Below are 20452 nucleotides of genomic sequence, written 5' to 3'. Positions count from 1 at the left end.
CTAACCCATATTTTCTTGCCTCATGCAATAGAAAAAATATATTTTTTAAAGTCAATTATTGTGGAATCATGGCAACCTGTCTAAATTAAAAATGTACATAACATATTCTTTCATAAAGTCTCTCAGGAAGTAGCCTAGAGGAATCTTGCTCGTTAGTGCGGTTCATTAGGATGAGACCATCTGTGATTGAAAAACACCACAAGGCCACACACTGCTGATTTCCATGTCAAACGGCAACTTTGACGATGGATGGCACTGTAGACATGTTCTTTAATGACTGTGATTCCTTCTCTGGTCCGGTAAATAAAAAACTGCCAGCTTGCACGATAAAAAACAGAGTGACATGAAATTGTCAGTAAAGTTGTGGCACAGAATATTTTACGCCCATCATAAACAGACAACAACCTTTTGGATTTTCCCACCCAGGCCAGCTGGGCCAGAGGTCAAAGTTTTTATTTCCAAGTATTGCATTATGCCACAAATGGCCAATTGCAGACAGCATCCATTAATTGAAAAAAAAAAAACCAATCAATAATTGAAAAACGTTGACTTAACAACATGGAGCTAATCATGCATTTAATTGCAATGTGATTGGTTGGCCAGTAGGGTGGGGGGGATGTACACTTAACTCAGCTGGGCTGAAAATGTTCAGCTTTTATATTAATAGGCATATTCCGATTTATTCCATGGCTCGGAGCTTGGTAAAATTGATGAGATGAGCTCTGTTGACTCAATTTTCAGGATCATTTGATGCAGACCCACTTTCAATATTGATCGGTGGAGTCCAAGAGTCGGAGACAGCCAACGGTGTGCGGGCTAAGCCCAACGAATCAATGCAGGGTAACGAAAGGAAGAACAGAACAAAAAACATGACGACAATTTATGGATGTCGCAGCTTTGGACAGACTTGAGTGTTTCCACAATGCTAGAATTTAGCATGCTGCCTTGTGGGTGGCATAATACATCCACCCCAAGACACAAAAATAAATTGATATTGGATTAAATTGACTCAATTAACCTGGTCTATAAAGCGCCACACGCATGTCCAAATGATTCCCTGTGCTCCTATATGTGGCCTGTTAAAAAGCATGGCACCATCACAGAGTCACTGTTGATTGCAACGCGTGTCCTTTAATGTCGAAAAGACGCTGGGTTCTGATTGCCCGCGTTAGTATGGCAAGCCTCAAATCAGCCATGTTGGCTTCCCTGGGGTGAGAATGTTGCTTGAATTATTTAAGCGGCAGCACGGTGAGGCTCCAAACACCTCGGTGTGTATTTTTGGCAACCATGCTAGTATTCCAACATTGGGGTGTGTCACGAGCGAGGGTGAAAAGCAAGCTGTGTAGAGAAGATGCTCTAGCAATGTCACAGCACTTTTTAATTAGATGTCACTTGAATACTTGTGAAGACAAAATAATATTCAATTCGGCATCTTTTTTCAAGTTTGCAGCGGTCTGTGACACGTTTTGGGGAAAAAAAATCCAGAATTTCAAATTCTCTTGAGCCTTGTTGTAATCAGCCTGTTTAATGTATTTAGATTTTTTTATTCAGTTATGTGAGTACTGTTTTTTTTTAAAGAACGTGCTATTTATCTTATTGGAAAACATTTTATTTTAAGGGTGGGACTGAAAAGAAATAACTTGACTTTCAACAGGTTCAAATGACTTTGCAGACAACATCCTAGCTTGAGGACTTCGTTGAGATAATCGCACACTGGAGAGAAAATTCCCTCTGAGAACACACGTGTTAGCATTTCCATTGACGGCGCTTTAGTGAAGAAATAAAAGCATGCCTGGGGAACAGCCCGGTAACAGCAGTCTTGATTGTTCTTCCCGCAAGCAGATAATGAGAGATTTGCAAGCCAGCCGAGTGTTCTTGTCCACGAAGAGCAATTAGGAGAGACATTTTATCTTTCCACTGTCACATTTTTTTCCTTTACGCACCACACTTGCTCCCTAACACTCTTTCCATCATGATCTTTTCCTACTTTGGTGAGACAAGAGAAGGAGGCTCATTAAGAACAGGTAAACACATAGATGTGCAGTTTATAGATCTCATTGTGGTGTTGTTATTAATCTAGGATTGAGACGTCTAAACTCTTTGCAGCATTGTAGCAGGTGGGCATCTGTTACAATGAAAATGAGAGGCACAACTCACGAGTGGCTCGAAGCACATGTCTCTAAAGCGCAGCACAGTGATTCATTTTTCAACAAGGTAAATCTAACGTGAGTGCATGACTCGCCATGGCAAACAGATATTCAATCTCCAGCGAGAGATAGAGGAGTATTTCTCAAATACAAACAATACAGGCGGGTTCTCGGTTTACGAATTTCCAAAAGACGTCAATCAACCAGTTTGCACAGCGGTGAAAAAAAATTGATAATAATATTCAAACCCAGAATCTTAGATCTATGAGGCAGACATGCTAACCACTACACCAATATCTCCACGGTGCACTCAAAATATTGTACCGTAATTTTCGGACTATAAGTCGCGTTTTTTTTTCATAGTTTGGGTGGGGGGGCGACTTATAGTCAGGAGCGATTTATATACATATATATCGGTTTTTTTCACTTTTTTGGGCATTTTATGGCTGGTGCGACTTATACTCCGGTGCGACTTATAGTCCGAAAATTACGGTATTTACTCAGATAGTAGCCCCAACTCTAATTGATGAGTCATCACTTCCTTTTTTTTTGTACTACTTTGTATAAGTGTGTCAATCCAACAACCACAAAACATCGAATCATGTTGAAATGAGCTAAAGACGAAGGGTACAAAAAGAGACAAGGACACCAGAACTGCTGATCTCATTGCTGGCATGCCAGCTAATAGAAACGAGTCACAAATTAATATTTCTATGCCAGTGCAGCCGGTTTATTACGAGGCAAAAGCGGGAGATTTACGATATGTCAGCAAGGTAGCCCGTCCACCATTTTAAAGCATTTACAGAGAGACATTTAATGTGTTTGTACAAATGCATCCACTCAAATCAGTACTTTGCATTTCAATAAACACCTGGCATGCTGCAGTTCATTAAATAAAAGCCCCTAGACACTAATTTGAAATGCTAGACTATTACTAAACAATAACAAAACCGAACAACTGATTATTTTAACACAAAGTTTTTGAAACTACAACAAAGAAAAACAATTAGCACTGCTAACGTCATAGCTAGCGCTCATGAAATGCACAAAACGGCATTTAAGGAGATTAAAAATTTGGTCTTTTAAACGTAGTGTTTCCAATGGGCGCATTGGGTTTAATTCCACAAAAAAAAGACTGCCCCGATCCGACTGTGTGCAGACCCAATTAGCAAACAGATGAAGGTAGCAACAAGCTGTTGAGCACAGCAGAACACAAAGCCATTAAAAGCTTCATGATCTTTCTCCGGAGGGAATATTTGCAAACGTGATAAACATAAACTTCAATTAATCCCTTGTAGGTCCAAAACGTGTGTGATTATTAACCATTTGTGTGCCACCCGGATGCCAACATGACAATATTTCTCCTTCAGAGATAAACATAATGTAAACATTGTTGTATGCAGGCTTGTTTTCAGCATGATTCTGGACATGAGTCCAGTCTTTTTGCTGATTTGGAGCACATTCCTGGCATGATCTGTAAAAGCAGCAAGATTCATATATCATATGGCGACAGTGTGCCGCTTCAGCAGGATGAACGGAGGCAGTTGCTGTAATTTTTGTAAAAGCAGCAAATAATATTTACTGCCTGAACTGGAAGCATTGTACGTCACTTACGCGTCAAGTATTCTGCAACTTGGGGGGGGATTCTCTCTGACCATTTGGAAACTCAGAGCTTTGTTTAAATAAAAACTACAACAAACAAAGAACAAGATTATTCGCCACAAAGGCCAGGTTAAAAATAAACATCTGTTATTATAAGGCACTTCCTCCCAAAAAATGCAGACATGCTTTTGAGCTGCATTAAAAATGTTTCAATGAACCGAGGGTGCTTCCGTGCCAAAAATCCAGAAGACAATAAAGAGCAAAAAGCTTTTGCAGTCTTCAAGCGCCATTGCACACAGCGCTATCAATCCTCCCCTAAGGGCTGGTTATTGGCAGAAGGCTTGAGTTTTCTACTTTATCCCTTGGTGACAATTTGCCAGGGTCATATCACGCATTGATAAAACTCTGGAGACACATTCCTGCATAGAAAAACAATGTTATCAAAAATACAATGCCAGGTAATCATTCATTAGCTTGATGGGGGTTGGTAACATTTCAATGTCTAATTGAGCTTCTGCTCCAGTAAATACATTATGTATTTTTTTTTGTCTTCCATGGTTTAAGACAAACGTGACTTGAATATTTATTTGTCTTAAGTCTATTGATCACTCAAACACTGAGATTGGAGTCACGCGGCGTAGTTGTTTCTGTGCAAAGATTTTCGTATGATGCCGTTAACAAGCCTCAGATTTGGAAACGACCTAGTTTAGTTCGTGGCACGATTGTAATTTAGCGAAATCGCAAAGCCTCCTGGATGTGCTTGGACAGAACGTATTAAAGGTATTTCATCCACGCCATGATGATGAGGGAGATCATCTTGTCTAGAATGAAATAAAATTCATCTCTTTGTAAATTCCACCGAGGAATCACTCTTCCCTCAGACTTGCACGATTCTTAACACGCAAGAATAGCTAGTAGAAGGGAAATGGACCCTTTTATTTATGATTTATAAATAATGCATAGTAGATAAACTTTTTTTTTTTTTTAAATACGACAACTTTCACCACCAGGCCATTCTGAGTTTGATAGCTTGTTCCCCAAGTTGCTAATTAGCCAACCAGATGACTCTGCTTCCCCTGACTGGCTCACTCCATCTTCCAAACAACACAACAGAGAGTGGAGATGATAAAATATAGTGGAAAGATAATGTCGCATATGTCCCAAAGATTCTCCAACTTTGTGTTTGCTTGAGCCAGAAAGTTGCGCCATCACATTGTATGATTAGAGACGTTATTTCTAAAACAGGCAAATCAGAGACAACTGATGGATGCCAACTAACTTGTGTGGTGACGAGTCAACGTAGAACATGCAATGCAGTGCCAAACAGTTGTGATCATTTCACATCTAGTTGTTCCACCAAAGTCAAACACACCAAAATTTACAAATCCATGGTTCACGTGTGTGTGTGTGTGTGTGTGTGTGTGTGTGTGTGTGTGTGTGTGTGTGTGTGTGTGTGTGTGTGTGTGTGTGTGTGTGTGTGTGTGTGTGTGTGTGTGTGTGTGTGTGTGTGTGTGTGTGTGTGTGTGTGCGTGTGTGTGTGTGCGAGAAAGAGTGCGAGAAAGAGAGAGAGAGAGCGAGAGCGATAGAGAACGCTCAACCGTAGCGTGCCGCCGACCGCCCAACTGCACCGCGCTGGTCGCATTATTGTGACAGATTTATTTAGATTAAATTTAGAAAATATTTTTAAAGTTCTGATGTACTTTCTAAAATTTAAGTGGACCTCAGTGCGCAGGGAGCTTAATTTGGTGCGGTCGCGCAACCGCAGCGCGCCGGGCGCTCACTGTCGCATTGCTTAAAGAGCGCCTTTGTGTTTTAGGATGGCTTTACTGCTCCCACTTGCTTTCTTTGGAGGCATGATTAGGGGTTAATACAATCCTCAAAGTAACAAAATTACAATAACGAACGGAGTCAGTCGGCATCCGGGCCGCGCGGTCGGGTTTTCTCGGGTCCTTTCGGCTCATCTCGCGAGGTTCAACCTCCGAATTTTGTTGGAAAACCGAAGCAAAAAAAACTCGAATTTTTTTGTTCGAATTCCGATTTGTTCGAGAACCGGGACGTTCGGAAACCGAGGTTTGACTGTACTCCCAGACTTCCCTGCCACTTGTGCGCTGTACAGAAAGCCAATTATGGGACTAAATTGGAATAGCTGGTCTCTGGACACTGGAAAAACTGGTTTCAGATACCCAGCAATTGACACATTAGCAATTAAAAAAAAAAGAAAAAAAAAAAGAAAAAAAAAAAATTCAAAACTTCTGGCTCCCACACCAGCATATGCCTGCCATGGTCTGGACCTTGTGGTTCGATGGTGTAATGGTTAGCACACTGGACTCTGAATCCACTGATCCGAGTTCAAGTCTCAGTGGAACCTCAACCTTTTTGGCATTTACCTATTCCTATCTATACTGCTTGTGAGCTGCTCTATAAAACCATATACGTAACTTCCATGAAGTAATGGCATGAGTTCCATAGTGTAGTGGTAAGTGCTCTGGATGCTCACCCCAGCGACCCGAGTTCAAGTCTCAGTGGAACCTCAACTATTTTGGCATTTGCCTATTCCTATACATGCTTGTGAGCTGCTCCATAAAACCATATACGTAACTTCCATGAAACAATGGCGTGGTTTCCATGCTGTAGTGGTTAGCGCTGTGGACTCTCACCCCAGCGACCTGAGTTCAAGTCTCCGTGGGACCTCAACTTTTTTGGCATTTACCTATTCCCATGTATGCTGTGCTTGTGAGCTGCTCCATAAAAACTTATAGGTAACTTTCATGTATTAATGGTGTGGGTTCCATAGTGTAGTGGTTAGTGCTGTGGACTCTCACCCCAGTGACCTGAGTTCAAGTCTCAGTGGAACCTTAACAATTTTGGCATTTACCTATTCCTATCTATACTAGTTGCTTGTGAGCTGCTCCGTAAAACCATATAGGTAACTTCCATGAAGTGATATTATTGGTTCCATACTGTAGTGGTTAGTGCTCTGTACTCTCACCCCAGCAACCTGAGTTCAAGTCTCAGTGGAACCTCAACTATTTTGGCATTTACCTATTCCTATCTATACTGGCTTGTGAGCTGCTCCATAAAACCATATACGTAACTTCCATGAAATAATGCCGTGCGTTCCATAGTGTAGTGGTTAGTGCTCTGGATTCCCACCCCAGTGACCGGACTTCAAGTCTCAGTGGAACCTCAACTATTTTGGCATTTACCTATTCCTATGTATATATACAATTTGCTTGTGAGCTGGTCCATTAAACCATATATGTAACTTCCATGAAGTAATGCCGTGGGTTCCATACTGTAGTGGTTTGTCCTGTGGACTCTCACTCCAGCGACCTGAGTTCAAGTCTCAGTGGAACCTCAACTATTTTGGCATTTACCTATTCCTATCTATACTATTTGCTTGTGAGCTGCTCTATAAAACCATATAGGTAACTTCCATGGATTAGTAGTGTGGGTTCCATACTGTAGTGGTTAGTGCTCCGGACTCTCACCCCAGCGACCTGAGTTCAAGTCTCAGTGGAACCTCAACTATCTTGGCATTTACCTATTCCTTTTTATATTATTCCTATATCTGGCTTGTGAGCTGCTCCATAAAACCATATACGTAACTTCCATGGAGTAATGGTGTGCGTTCCATAGTGTAGTGGTTAGTACTCTGTACTCTCACCCCAGCGACCTGAGTTCAAATCCCAGTGGGACCAAAAATATCTCATCCTTGAAAAATTTGCAACAGAGTTGCTCATGTGCTCCCCCATAAAACCATATACCTCCTTGGGGCTGGAGTTAGGGTTAGGGTTAGGGTAAGAGTTAGGGTTAGGGTAAGAGTTAGGGTTAGGGTAAGAGTTAGGGTTAGGGTAAGAGTTAGGGTTAGGGTTAGGGTCAGGGTTAGGATTAGGTTAAGCGCTAGGGTTACGGTTAAGGTTAGAGTTAGGGTTAGGAATAGGGTAAGAGCTAGGGTTAAGGTTAGGGCTAGGGTTAGGAATAGGGTAAGAGGTAGGGTTAAGGTTAGAGCCAGGGCTAGGGTTAGGAATTGGGTAAGAGGTAGGGTTAAGGTTAGGAATAGGGTAAGAGGTAGGGTTAAGGTTAGAGCCAGGGCTAGGGTTAGGAATAGGGTAAGAGGTAGGGTTAAGGTTAGAGCCAGGGCTAGGGTTAGGAATAGGGTAAGAGGTAGGGTTAAGGTTAGAGCTAGGGCTAGGGTTAGGAATAGGGTAAGAGGTAGGGTTAAGGTTAGAGCTAGGGCTAGGGTCAGGATTAGGAATAGGGTAAGAGCTAGGGTTAAGGTTAGAGCCAGGGCTAGGGTTAGGAATAGGGTAAGAGGTAGGGTTAAGGTTAGAGCCAGGGCTAGGGTTAGGAATTGGGTAAGAGGTAGGGTTAAGGTTAGAGCCAGGGCTAGGGTTAGGAATAGGGTAAGAGGTAGGGTTAAGGTTAGAGCTAGGGCTAGGGTCAGGATTAGGAATAGGGTAAGAGGTAGGGTTAGGGTTAGGAATAGGGTAAGAGGTAGGGTTAAGGTTAGAGCCAGGGCTAGGGTTAGGAATAGGGTAAGAGGTAGGGTTAAGGTTAGAGCTAGGGCTAGGGTCAGGATTAGGAATAGGGTAAGAGGTAGGGTTAGGAATAGGGTAAGAGGTAGGGTTAAGGTTAGAGCTAGGGCTAGGGTTTGGGTTAGGAATAGGGTAAGAGGTAGGGTTAAGGTTAGAGCTAGGGCTAGGGTTTGGGTTAGGAATAGGGTAAGAGGTAGGGTTAAGGTTAGAGCTAGGGTAAGGGTTAGGGTTAGGAATAGGGTAAGAGGTAGGGTTAAGGTTAGAGCTAGGGCTAGGGTTAGGGTTAGGAATAGGGTAAGAGGTAGGGTTAAGGTTAGCCAAAATAGTTGAGGTTCCACTGAGACTTGAACTCAGGTCGCTGGGGTGTGAGTCCTAACCCTAGCTCTTACCCTAACCCAGAAGTTTGCTGAACTCTTACCCTGATGATAGCATCAAACAAGATGCCAGCCTACAGGTAACATTCAGTTAGACTTTGTTGTAAGAAATAAACCTTGTAGAGCTTTTCTTGTTCCCTTAGTTTACAGCTTTTAGTTGGAAAGCTGTTCTTTAGTCAGAAGGTACCTTAAACAGCATTCAGCCAACCATTGGATCACATGGTTTTAGTGGTTCTCCTCATGGAGCCTCAACAAACCAGTGGCACACACACCTATAGATGGATTGTTGAAACATGCGTCCATGTGTCGTTCAACTCAGAAGAAAATGGCCAAAAAGAAAGGTGAGTTTGTAAAACTGCAGTTTAAGGTCAGTACTCGTTTTCAATATTGATTTTTATTTTTTTTAATTCCACCACTTTTAAATATTACAAGTCCATTACATTTATATCTGCTCTGTCTAGTATTTACCAAAATCCAAATTTGGTTCCAACAAGATTGGTTCTACAGGACATTATTGTAATAAATAACTCCTTAGTGTAGATAGTTTTTTTCTCTTTAGTTTGCTGTTAGAAACTGTACCCTTGATCAGTGTGTTTGCTGTCCTAATAAGATAAGTTTAACATATTTTTTTCTGTACTTAAAAATCATCATTTCAGATGGGCTGATGCCAGAAGTCATAGAAGTGACCTCTTGTACCTTCACATCTCGTGGCCCAAGTAATGAAAAGTCTGCCAAAAAGAGAGGTGAGTTTGGAGTAATCCTTTTCAATATATAACTTTATCACGGTTGCTTTTAAATTGTCCAATTGTTACTACTGTATCAGTATTTAATTATCCTCACATATGCTGCTTACTAAGATTTAGATGACCCAAGCAAGATATATTAAACACCACTTTACTTTTTTTCTTAGACATGTAAGGTCTAAACTTTTGAATTTTGTGATAAAATGAAAATTAACCCATCCTTTCTCATGTGAGTTACAGGTCATTGCTAAACTTGATTATATGTGAGATGTTTGTTTACATCTATTTTTAAATAGGGGTAATGTACATGACACATCTACCTCAAAAGAGAGAAAAAAAATTGCACTAGATTAACCTATTAGTGAATATGCAAATTCATACATTGACACACCAAGGCAGATACTATTCTTATACAGCTTGCATTTGTTTTTTTTTACATACTATATATTTCCACATTTATTTATATCATCTTTGTTTGTCTATGTGTAGCACGTTATCAAAGCAAATTCCCCATACATGTAAAACACTGTCTGAAAAAAGTTTTTTTCTGATTTTTATTTTTTATTTTCCCTGATTTTGCAACAACTTGTATCTGTTCTTAATGGTTTTGTCAGAGAAATGCCATTCTAATATTGCCCTTTTGTGCATCTATTTTTAATTTTGTTAATATAAACACAGCTGACACTGAAGACCACCTAGCAACTTAAATGACCGGATTAATGTGTGTGTGTGTGTGTGTGTGTGTGTGTGTGTGTGTGTGTGTGTGTGTGTGTGCTGAGCCATGACATGGCTGAGTGCAGCAGCCTCCCGGGGCGTAGATGTGCCATGGCGCACAGTCGGGAGCACCGAGGCACGTGTCACAGATCTTTTCTGTTACTATACAGTAAAAAGCCTTCTCCTTATCCTCCCCAAACAAAAGCACAGCTTTGCAGTTTTTCCTCCCTCCCCCATTCGCTCGTTATTATCCTTGACATCCATTTTCCTAACACCTTGTGACATCACAGACAGGAGATGGAAACGTTTGGCTTTGCTACACTGCTTAATCTCTCCCTCTTTTGCCCTTTTAGTGTTTTAAAAAAACATTTCCATCATATATGCAAGACAAGCACGTGGATTATCAAAGCCTCTGTGTCTAAAATTCTGTCTGTCTGTGTAGAGAGCACAAAACGTTTACATTTTAAATCATCAGAGAACCTGTTTACATGTTTTGGTAGGTGCTGCTGTTTTGGTATGCAAAGTAGTACAAATATAAAGAATAAAACGCTTCATAATATTTTCAAAACTTCATTATTTATTTACAGTGTATGAACTGACTTCTCAGCATGCTGTAAATGAAGCCTCAAGAGGGAGATATTCTTGTCACGACTTGCAGGCTGCGTAGGTAAGCTCACTGAAATCGTAATGTGAAAAGGACTTGCTGAGAGAAATGTCACGTGAACCCCTCCCCCCGGGGTGGGTGAAATGCAAACACGGACATCACGACGACACGATGCAGCCAGGCACCGTGAAACCGCCCACGCTGGCATGGTGCCGCTGCGGCACATACGGAAACAGACAGCCACCTCTGAATTGTTCCCTCCTCTCTTCTTAATCTCTTTAGTGAGATGGAAATGATTCATTGAGAGTTTTCCAGCCTAAGGACATCTATCAAGTCAAGGCTTCTTCAATTACTTAACCCTTGATTTATGTGACCTGCAGCATGAATATGAGTGCGGCACACAACGCATGCCAAATTGAAAAACGGAGGAGTGCAGTTGAACCGAGGAGCTATATTTCAAATAGATTCCTAAAGCCAGACTTTAATAAAAGTCATTATGAGAACAACAGATTTTCCGACTTATCGTAGTAATGACATTGATGTCTTATTCCTGTTTTATACTGTGAGGCTCAACCGGGAACGTCTGGCAGAATCTTTTGTCAGAAGAAATTTCAACTCCCACCTCCAGCAGAACTGAGGTTGACCTGGAAGAGATTAAAACCAATTGACTGCAGCCATGTTTACTATATTGAGCAGCAAATCTCTAAATTCACTTTATAGGGTCTTTAATTAAAACAAGAAAGACTGTTTAAGAGTTCTGTATAACTTAGTTCTAACACCAAGACAGGTTTAAAATGCAGCAATTGCACCGCATCCCACTGTGTGTTGTAAAACAATGCCCCGGGGCGGAAATACTGAGTGGGCCAAAGCAATAGTGAGCAGCTGCTCAGACGGGCTTTAGGCCAAGTTAAATTGCTGATCTATAAGAGCATCTCATTGGACCATGAGAGAAAATTCTTGTTTCTTTAGATAGATTTGAACATTGTCTTTGCTCATTGTGTTCTCTGGCTTTTAACAACATTTCAGCTATTATCACAGCTCTCCCATCTGACTCTTCTTGTCGCTCCATTTTCTTTTTCTCCTTTCTTACGCTCGTCCTATCCCTCTACTGACGGCCAGTAAAACCAACAATGGTGTTTATGCTGCAGAAAAAAAACAAAAAAAAAACAAGGGTGATACATGGAAGCTTTTCCCAGCTGACACAAGATCAGATTTCATCTTGTTTATGCTCTTGGAAAAAAGCCAGAACCTCAGAATTCATTTAGGAGGACCTCGGGCAGCAAACCTGTTTACTATTTGCCGTCTGCACCCAACCCAGGGGGACGAATTATGAACGTAAAGATACTTTTTAAAGAATTGTGATGACACAATTGTCTGTTACGACTTCCTTCTCAGTTAAAATATTTTGCATTAAGGAAAATATTAAGACTTAGTTGTCATGGTTACGCTTATACAAGCCTTGAAACTGAAACGCACGTGCGGTAGCACGACTTGCAAATTAAAGACTTTGTCCGCTTTGAACTAACGTTAAAGATATTTTCATAGATGGGTGTGGTTACAAACGGGCGTTTGCGCCGTTGTGAGACTGAACACAGACGACTTGAATCCCAGCCAAACTAAGCAGTTCGCCTAAATCCGTTGAAGTGTAGCGCAGGTAAGGTGCGTGTTCAACATGCTGGAAGCATAACAGAAAGAATTAAAAAGCTAAAAAGCCAAACCTTGGAAGTAAACCAGCATCACGCAATATGCACTTTGGATGCTTCCTGCTAATACAATTGTGTGTTTGTTGCCCCTGAGACTGACAGAACCAACTGAGATTATACTGTATGTCTTAATTAGATACAGTGTGCCTGCACAAGAGAGCGTCTCTTTTGCCCCAGTCGACTAATTGCATTGCACCACACCACAGCACAGCAAGATCAAATTACCTGAACTTAGTGAAGCTGGAGAACAACTGTTAAGGCTTTGCTGGCTGGATATTGAATGTGTATTAGAACATAAACAGCAATTTGAGTTCTACTATGACAAAGCATAATCAGTGCAGCACATGCTTTAGCACCAACCTCTGATGTCTCTAATGAGTATGTCGCCATAGCAACTAAAACACTTCAAAGTATGTCCATGTGTGTTTTGTGATACTATTAGATTTGTAATACATTTTCTTAAAACATTTGAAATGTTCCAAATGAATCAAATCATGAAATGATTCATTTTGTGTGTCGCCCGCCGTGTGTATTTAATGTATGAGTTATACTTTTTGAATTAAATTTATGAAATAAACGTTCCCACAGTATTCTAAGTTATTGAGATTCACCTTTACCACTGAAACTTTTATTTTAATTTACTCCATTTTATTTCATTAAGTGGTGGTGCAGAATGAAATCAACTGGATCGAGATATATTTTTTAAAAAGACAATACTTTGAAAAAGGATCCGGCTGATTTTTGCGCATGAAATAAAATTGAGTAAATTAAATACAGTTTTTTCAGTGTTTAAAAAAGATCAAATTGATTCCATTAACTGTTATGTACTCTGTTTTCCCATCATCTACAACTAATTTAATGTTAAATCTCATCTAAGTTTCCTGACAGCACTAGTTTCTAGTTAGGAGGAAAGAATTACTTGTTGCCATGGTAACACCAGTTGGTGTGAGACCAATCGGTATGCTTTATGGGCTTTTTCGGTATCTGTTCGCCTCACGCATGGTAACTGGTTTATCTGCAGAGCGCCCACATAGAAAACCTAACGATGCCTCTTTCTTTGTATTGTCAAGCCGAAGGTTGCCCTTTGCTGCATGTTTTCAGAAAAGGTTACTGTGTTGATTGAACACTCCTTTACAGTGATTCACTGCAAAGATACCTCAATATGTCATTAGCGCACTTGACAGAAGGGTATGCTGGACTCATTTCTATTGGCCTTAAAATAAAAATAAAAAAAAGGCACATCTTTTGTGCGGCTTCCATATCCATTCATGCAACGGCACCCCATTCTGTCCTTGAGCGGCTGTATACTGTATACAGAGGAAATGAAGAGATCTGTTGATCCAATATCCGACAATCAGCAAAAGGTCAGACCGCTTATACTGTATATTAGATTTTAAGAAAAAAAAACTGATCGACTCATTGTTGGATCGTCTCATTTTGCAATTTGCATTCTGCAATTGTTGTCTTACTGACCTCCAGAGTCACTGGAGGCACCGTACTTCCCATCAAGTGCAAAATTAACTAGAAAGCTAAAGGTAAACAAATAATTGGTAGTCCAACTGCAGCAGACCTTGAGGACTGAAGCTTCAATTGATGCTGATTAGTTAGTAAGTATTGACTTAACCGCTGCCATTGCAATCACTAAGGACCCAGGCCCTTGGGAGCGAGCACAGAAATAAATAATGCTACAAGGAAAACATTCATCATGTAAGCTGTGCAATTAGCAGTGCAATCATCTTGAATCTGCTGCTTAGCAGCCATATAATAAATCAATGTTTTCTTTTTATCAGAAAGCAACGGCACCACGTAAATTATGCAGTCATTAGTAGAGGTTGAGTGAGGAGTGACAACAAGGGATTAATTGTGTGGTGACACTCTTATTAGTGTCAAAATAAAATCTGCTAGTAGTGAAATACGGTGCAAATAGGTTCTTAATTGTGCTTGGTTTCAAAATGCATCAATGTTGATTAATTATTCTTGCTCAGGTCGCTTCTTGTCTGATCTTCTCCTACGACACTGCAGAGCCACCAATGAAATGACACCGACTGACACCAATTTAGGCAGCATGGTCACAATCAGGGGATCTGGATTTGAATCTCTGCTGGCACATTTTTCCTTGGGGTATCTCCAAAACATACATGCTAATGAAAACAAGCCCTGTAGAAAATAGAGGGCTGGACCAAATGGAATCACTGGTGCTGACGTAGAAACAGACGAGTAAAAAGGGTGATGTGCAGTCCTGATTTGAGAGAGCAAAGGGGAAGAGAACAGATGTGGCCTTTGGGCTTAAACTGCTGACTCACCACGTCTTATCGCATTGCTTCATCACTTCCGGAAGCCGGCAGTAACAGTAGCGGCAGTCTCCTTCTCTGGAGACGCACACAGACTGTCATGATGAAAGGCAACCAGAAGCAGCAAAGGGAAAAGAAGAGGCGAGGTGGCCGTGACATGTAATTAAAAAGAAAAGGTGTTTTCCTGACTAGAGCCTTATTTTATTTATCATGCCGGAATCACCTTGAACGTCCCTGGATTCTGTCTTTTCCGTCACCCGTCAACCCAGCGGGCTCGCAGCGCGTTATATAACCGCTACGTCTGCACTACTAAACACGCTCGTCCTTTCATCTTCCTCCTCTCTTTTTGAAGCACGTTTGCAAAAAACGGCACTGGATCATATCTAATTTCTGATATTTAGAGGAATATCAAGACCCCAATTTTCTCTTGCAGCAAAAGATGCCAATGTTTGTCAAATAGACTTGTAAGATGTTAAAAAATCTATGCTGAGGTCATTAAACAGTGTGACAGATTGCTCAAAAGCTTTTTTCACTGAGTGGTGATTTAAAAGCCCTCACAATGTTACAAGAATGTTGTTAGAACCCAGATTCTGCTACAGGCTGTTAAATCTCCAGTTTAACCTTTTCAAACTTTGAGGGGATTAAATGTAAGACACTTTGGGCAAAAAAGGTGACTGCCGAGTGAATAAATCACCTCGTAATATATTTAAAAATGGCACCAAGGAGAAGGACGGGAGGTGTTTCAAATAAGGTCATCTATTACTGCCGGACAACTGATCTTAAATTAAAATGAATCGTTTTTTTTAATTGATTGAGCCTATAAAGTCTGGCAAGAAATGTACTTGTACGTTTAAATGCACAGTAAAGCACGTTTCGGCACGTGCTCTGCTGCATTTTGCAATGGATTCCCATTGAGTGCTTAAGCCCCGATTTGCCTCCAAACATGCCTCTTGTGATTGCAAATGTGCACTATACTAGACTGAATGTGTCAGCTAAGGACGGCACTTGGCTTGACTGGGATGTATTTCTCTGGAAAGAATAAATTATCTGTAGCTGGTAACAACATCTAGCTAGTTTTGAAAAAAAAAATCACAAAGCTGATAACATCACCAGGTAAACTGTACATTGAGAGAACGACAAGTACCGACTTTCAAAACCCAATTTCCTTCTTTGCACAGTGTCGATATTGGTTGATACAGAATGGTCGATTACAACAAAGACAAAAAATGGGTTATATGGAAAAATGGGATTCGTTGTCATTCGATTGAATGGACCCATTCACTTGAGTGGCTGGCACAATTTGTTGCCTTTTGTAATAGGGAAGCAAGAGAGACCTTGCTCTGGCCATTTTGGAACCTATAATGGGAAAGCCGCCTACAGAGACAGAAAACTATCGTCCCGTCATTGAGTGGGAAATGGAACTCAAGCCGCCTGGCGAATGAGCCATGACAATCGGCTTCCATCACAGATGTCTATTGCTCGATTTCTTATTTTTATGGACCCTTCTTATTTTTCCCTGGAATGTGAGACTCTGCTTTTAGCAGTCTATATAGTTATTTCTCCACCACAGGCTTTTTTAATGATAATAATCAACTGCATCAAAGGCAAGTCAAAATAAAAGTTGCTAACTGTATGTGAAGTGCACGCAGATCAATTCGCGCCGTTATTTGATGACGTCTTATATGGTATAATAATGATTGAAAATAATCTAGAGGAGGGATTCTAACACGGTTTGTTGTTTTGAAAGTTAAGAGCATGAAAGCTCTTGTGTTAATTTTTGCAGCGTGGAAAATCAATAACATTTGTGCAATGTCTCTCTGACGCACATGCAAGAAGCAACGATAGAACTGAGATTCCATTTATAATCATGTGAAGCCTTATAAATATAAATTGTAATTTTCTGATATCACAGTTTTGAATAGATTATATATATTTCCAATTAAAAATGCCCTTCAGTATTTTAGGATCACAGATATGAAAGTCACTCATAATATAAAACATATCCGCACACACTGTATTAAAATGTCAATTATATTTTTAATCAGAACCGTGTTTATTTTTCTAATTAAACATTTGCCGCAAACATTATAAAAAAAGGAAGACTGCATTCTCTTCAGCCATGAATTCAAATGCGATGCTTTTATGGATGCAGGCTGCGGCGTCTTCTCACATTTGCTCGTCACTGCATCACGGATGGCCGCCATCCAATCATATGCCACCAAAACACTCGCAGCAAGAGACGCAGGATTAACATACTGCAGAGCTGCCATTCATATTCACATTCAACCCAGCACTGTGCTTGGGAACCTCCTTGAATAAAACACACAATCATAAAAGACTGGAAATTGTAAAATCAGTCATTTCTACAGAAGCTACCGAGTAATCAGAGTCCAACGCACTGAGTGACATTTTTTTTCATTGCACCGTGGGACCAGTTACTAGCTCTAAAATAATTCCATGGATTTGTAGTGGGGATAGAAAATGACATTCTTGAAAACATAATAAGAGTGAAAGTAGGTCACTGATGGTGTAGTGGTACATTTGTCTGACGTCAATGTAGGCAGTGTGGATTCAGCTCCCACTCAGTGACAGTGGATGGGTTGTCTGTCTCTATATATGTCTTGACAAGTCCACCTTTTTCCTGAGACCTTGAAAAGGATTAGCCATACTGTACAGAAAACGGATGCATGGCTTGTGAAAGCATTTCTCTTCATTCGCATTAACTCTGCCAAGGCCGAAATGTGACGAGGTAGGCTATGCTCTCGGAATATTGTCACAATTATTTATGAATCGTGACAAGCGATACCCGTTTGAAGGCCGTATAATTGGATCGTTTGTGGACCGAATTGGATTTTGCAAGGATGTAATGGCGATGAGCCACAGATGTTTATACAACCAAAACAAAGGAATTGCTGTTCCAATACTTTTGGAGGGGGCCATACATGATCTGAATGCATGATGCTGTGTCACTGTGTGAAACTGGATGTCGTTACGGATTCTACCTTTTGTTGAATTATAGGTCAAAAGAAAATGTGTCTTAATGACGGATCGTCATCTATGGCTATCATACAGCAACTAAAAGTCATTGGACTTGCGTTTCTCTTTCAGCCTGTTTGTCATCAAATCACATTGTTTCCAACTTTATCTGGGTCAATGTTCAGTACAAACAGCATTGACATGGAACAAAGGGACCGGGTGGGTCTCTCCACCCTTAGCTGTCGTCGCAGAGCTGTAACAAGGACCCGATGATGTGTAAATTGAGAATACTAAAATGGAGGGCGAGTGGTGTGAAGTTTCACACTCAATTCTCCTGCCCTGTGAAATATTTTATACATTACACCAGGGTGATGTTGTCATATATTTACATGTCTGCTTGCAGGATAAAAAAAAAAAAGCTGACACACTGGAGGCAATATCTCTCCTTCATGGAGTAAATAGCAAAGGAGGGTTATTGCCAGATCTTACGACTCTAATGGGACCATTTTACTGGATCTCTGCGTAAAAGAGGCCATGATATCACTAGCCACTCATCTTGGAGGGAGAAATCTATCACAATCTGGCATTATTGTTCCGTCATGACGGTGGACTGTGCTCTTCTAAGTGCTCCTGTTTGAAGCTGCATCTTTCATGAGGATGGAATCAAGAAGAATGCATGCAGTGGTTCGAGAATAGTGGTTTCATTTCCTCAGCGATTGATTGGTGACCAGTCATGGTTGTAGATCTGAGTGAGCTGGGATACACACCATGACCCCGAACAGGGTGGGTGGTATTGAAGATTGATCGACTCCTACTACCAATATTGAGCAACACAAGATAGAGTCAGGACGTGACAATCGCCAAATCACATGCGCTGGGACTCCGACAATTACATAATCTCATCACACGAGCAATATCCAACGACAGGGTGTACTTTGCGATCCACATATTACCTGATTTGAAGTGTGGAGTTAGAAACGTTATTACACAATACATCCGCCAAGAGTGATGTTTTATTCACGATTCATGACAGTGGGTGATGTATGCGCTGTTAGCGTAAGGATAATAAGCTGTTAGCCAATTTGCGCTATCCAGGGATGAAACACTTACTCACAGCTCTCTGACACATGCACACATACATACACAAGATGGTGAAAGCACTACACACGTGACCCCTTGAGAAAAGCTCAACTACGAGGCTTTTTCTATTTTTGGAGCTGGTCTGGCGAGTGCACAATGGAGCACAAACAAAAATGACAGCAGAATATGTGGTGTTGATCATTGACGACTAGCTTTGCTGAGGATCAGGTTGTCATATTATTGGATCATCCCTAAGGTCACTCACCACTCATGTTGCAGCTCATCAATGACGAGGAGGATCTTAAACTTCTTGGAGAGGGAAGGAGAGGGAGCCGACTGCTCCACAAAGCCGGCAGCGGATGCCGCCGTCTGCTTAACCGCGTTGGTGATGGAGCTGAAGGAGCTGAAGAACCCGGAGGAACTGCCAGAGGAGAATGAGGCTGAGGATTGGGCCTGTTGAGGCTGCTGTTGAGCCTGCTGGGACAGGCGGCGCTCCTGAGGAGCCGGGGAGCTGACAGGGGCCTGGGATGAGGTTTGGGTGGGAGATTGGGCAGGAGCCTGGGATGCAACGGGACCTTGCTGGGACGGCGACGAGGCGGTCGGGGGAGGGGGCGCAGGCGGGTCCGGCCTCTGGAGGTCCGACATGTAGCCATTGGGCAGGTTGGACATGAAGCTGCTGTCGGAGAGGCGTCGGCGTAGGAAGTTCATGGCGGCGTCTGGAAATCCTTTCTTCTTTGGGTTAGTGGTCAAACGAGAGCGCGCACGGGCGGGCAGAGAGGGTCACGGCGAAGCGTAGAGGTGAGAATCCGAGGTTGAGTGAAGAATGTCAGAGAACATATGGAGCAATGGATGAAGGCGATGGACGCAGCCCTGCTCCAGTCTTCAGGAGACTGCTCTCCACGCTGTTGTTCTTCCTGCTGGGCTTCTCACGATTGCATGTGCGTGATGCGTTTTGCGCGGGAGAGAAAGAGAGAGAGATGTGGCGTCGCCCCCTGTGGGTGAGATGCTGCTGCTCTTCCACTCTCAAACTATAGCTGCCGCCTCCTGACTTCCTGCGTGCCGAATGAAGGGATGCTGCTGGCTCTGCTTATCACGCCCCCCCTCCCCTCGCACTCACTCCTCCTCCTACATCATACACCATTCCTGTCTGTGTGTTTGTGTGTGTCGTGCTGCAGCCTGGTAGCGTTGTGTGCCGTGTGCAACCAGTAAAGGGGTTTCCACCATTGCGTGCCATTCATCTCTTAAACACGTAAAAACCCCCACCCACATTTGGAGAAAACATCCATCCCTCCAGTCCCATATCAAATTCTTATTTGCAGGGAAACAGGGTAGGTTCGAAAACATCAATGGCAACAAAGCTTACTGCATTTTTTTTCCAGAGGATATTGGATGTTTTCGTATCATCTCTTGCTGAGTCAACTGAAGCACCCGCAGCACATGTGAACGATCAAAATAATGCCAAAACTTTGTCTTGCAGCAGCTATTTGTTGTGGTCTCTTTCAGTCTAAAAACAAACACCGCTATCCGTCCCTCTGTCTTATTATATTAGTGTCAAAGCATGAGAGGCGCACAACTCGTCAATTCTGCAGGCAAAAGGTCTGGCCGTACGATCTTGTGGCTTAGAAATATCAGAAAAAGGGTGAAGTGCCGAGATTTCAGATGAGCTCTTCGAATTTTATC

At 41.7% G+C, this 20452-nt stretch overlaps 1 protein-coding gene across 1 annotated transcript in view; it reads right to left on the bottom strand.

The window, feature by feature from the left end:
- The window catches only part of syn2b (synapsin IIb), a 36531-nt gene extending 16680 nt beyond the window's left edge, over nt 1-19851 (bottom strand). Inside the window, exon 1 of the mRNA XM_037251676.1 lies at nt 19038-19851. Within this exon, the coding sequence (XP_037107571.1) occupies nt 19038-19480 (443 nt within the window). The 5' untranslated portion in view covers nt 19481-19851. The remainder of the gene's footprint in view (nt 1-19037) is intronic.
- Between the last annotated feature and the right edge of the window lie 601 nt (nt 19852-20452).

This window comes from Syngnathus acus, chromosome 5, assembly GCF_901709675.1.
Source record: "Syngnathus acus chromosome 5, fSynAcu1.2, whole genome shotgun sequence".
Taxonomy (NCBI): domain Eukaryota; kingdom Metazoa; phylum Chordata; class Actinopteri; order Syngnathiformes; family Syngnathidae; genus Syngnathus; species Syngnathus acus.
The sequence above is the reverse complement of the archived record's forward strand: the minus strand, read 5'-3'. Positions and strand labels throughout refer to the sequence as shown.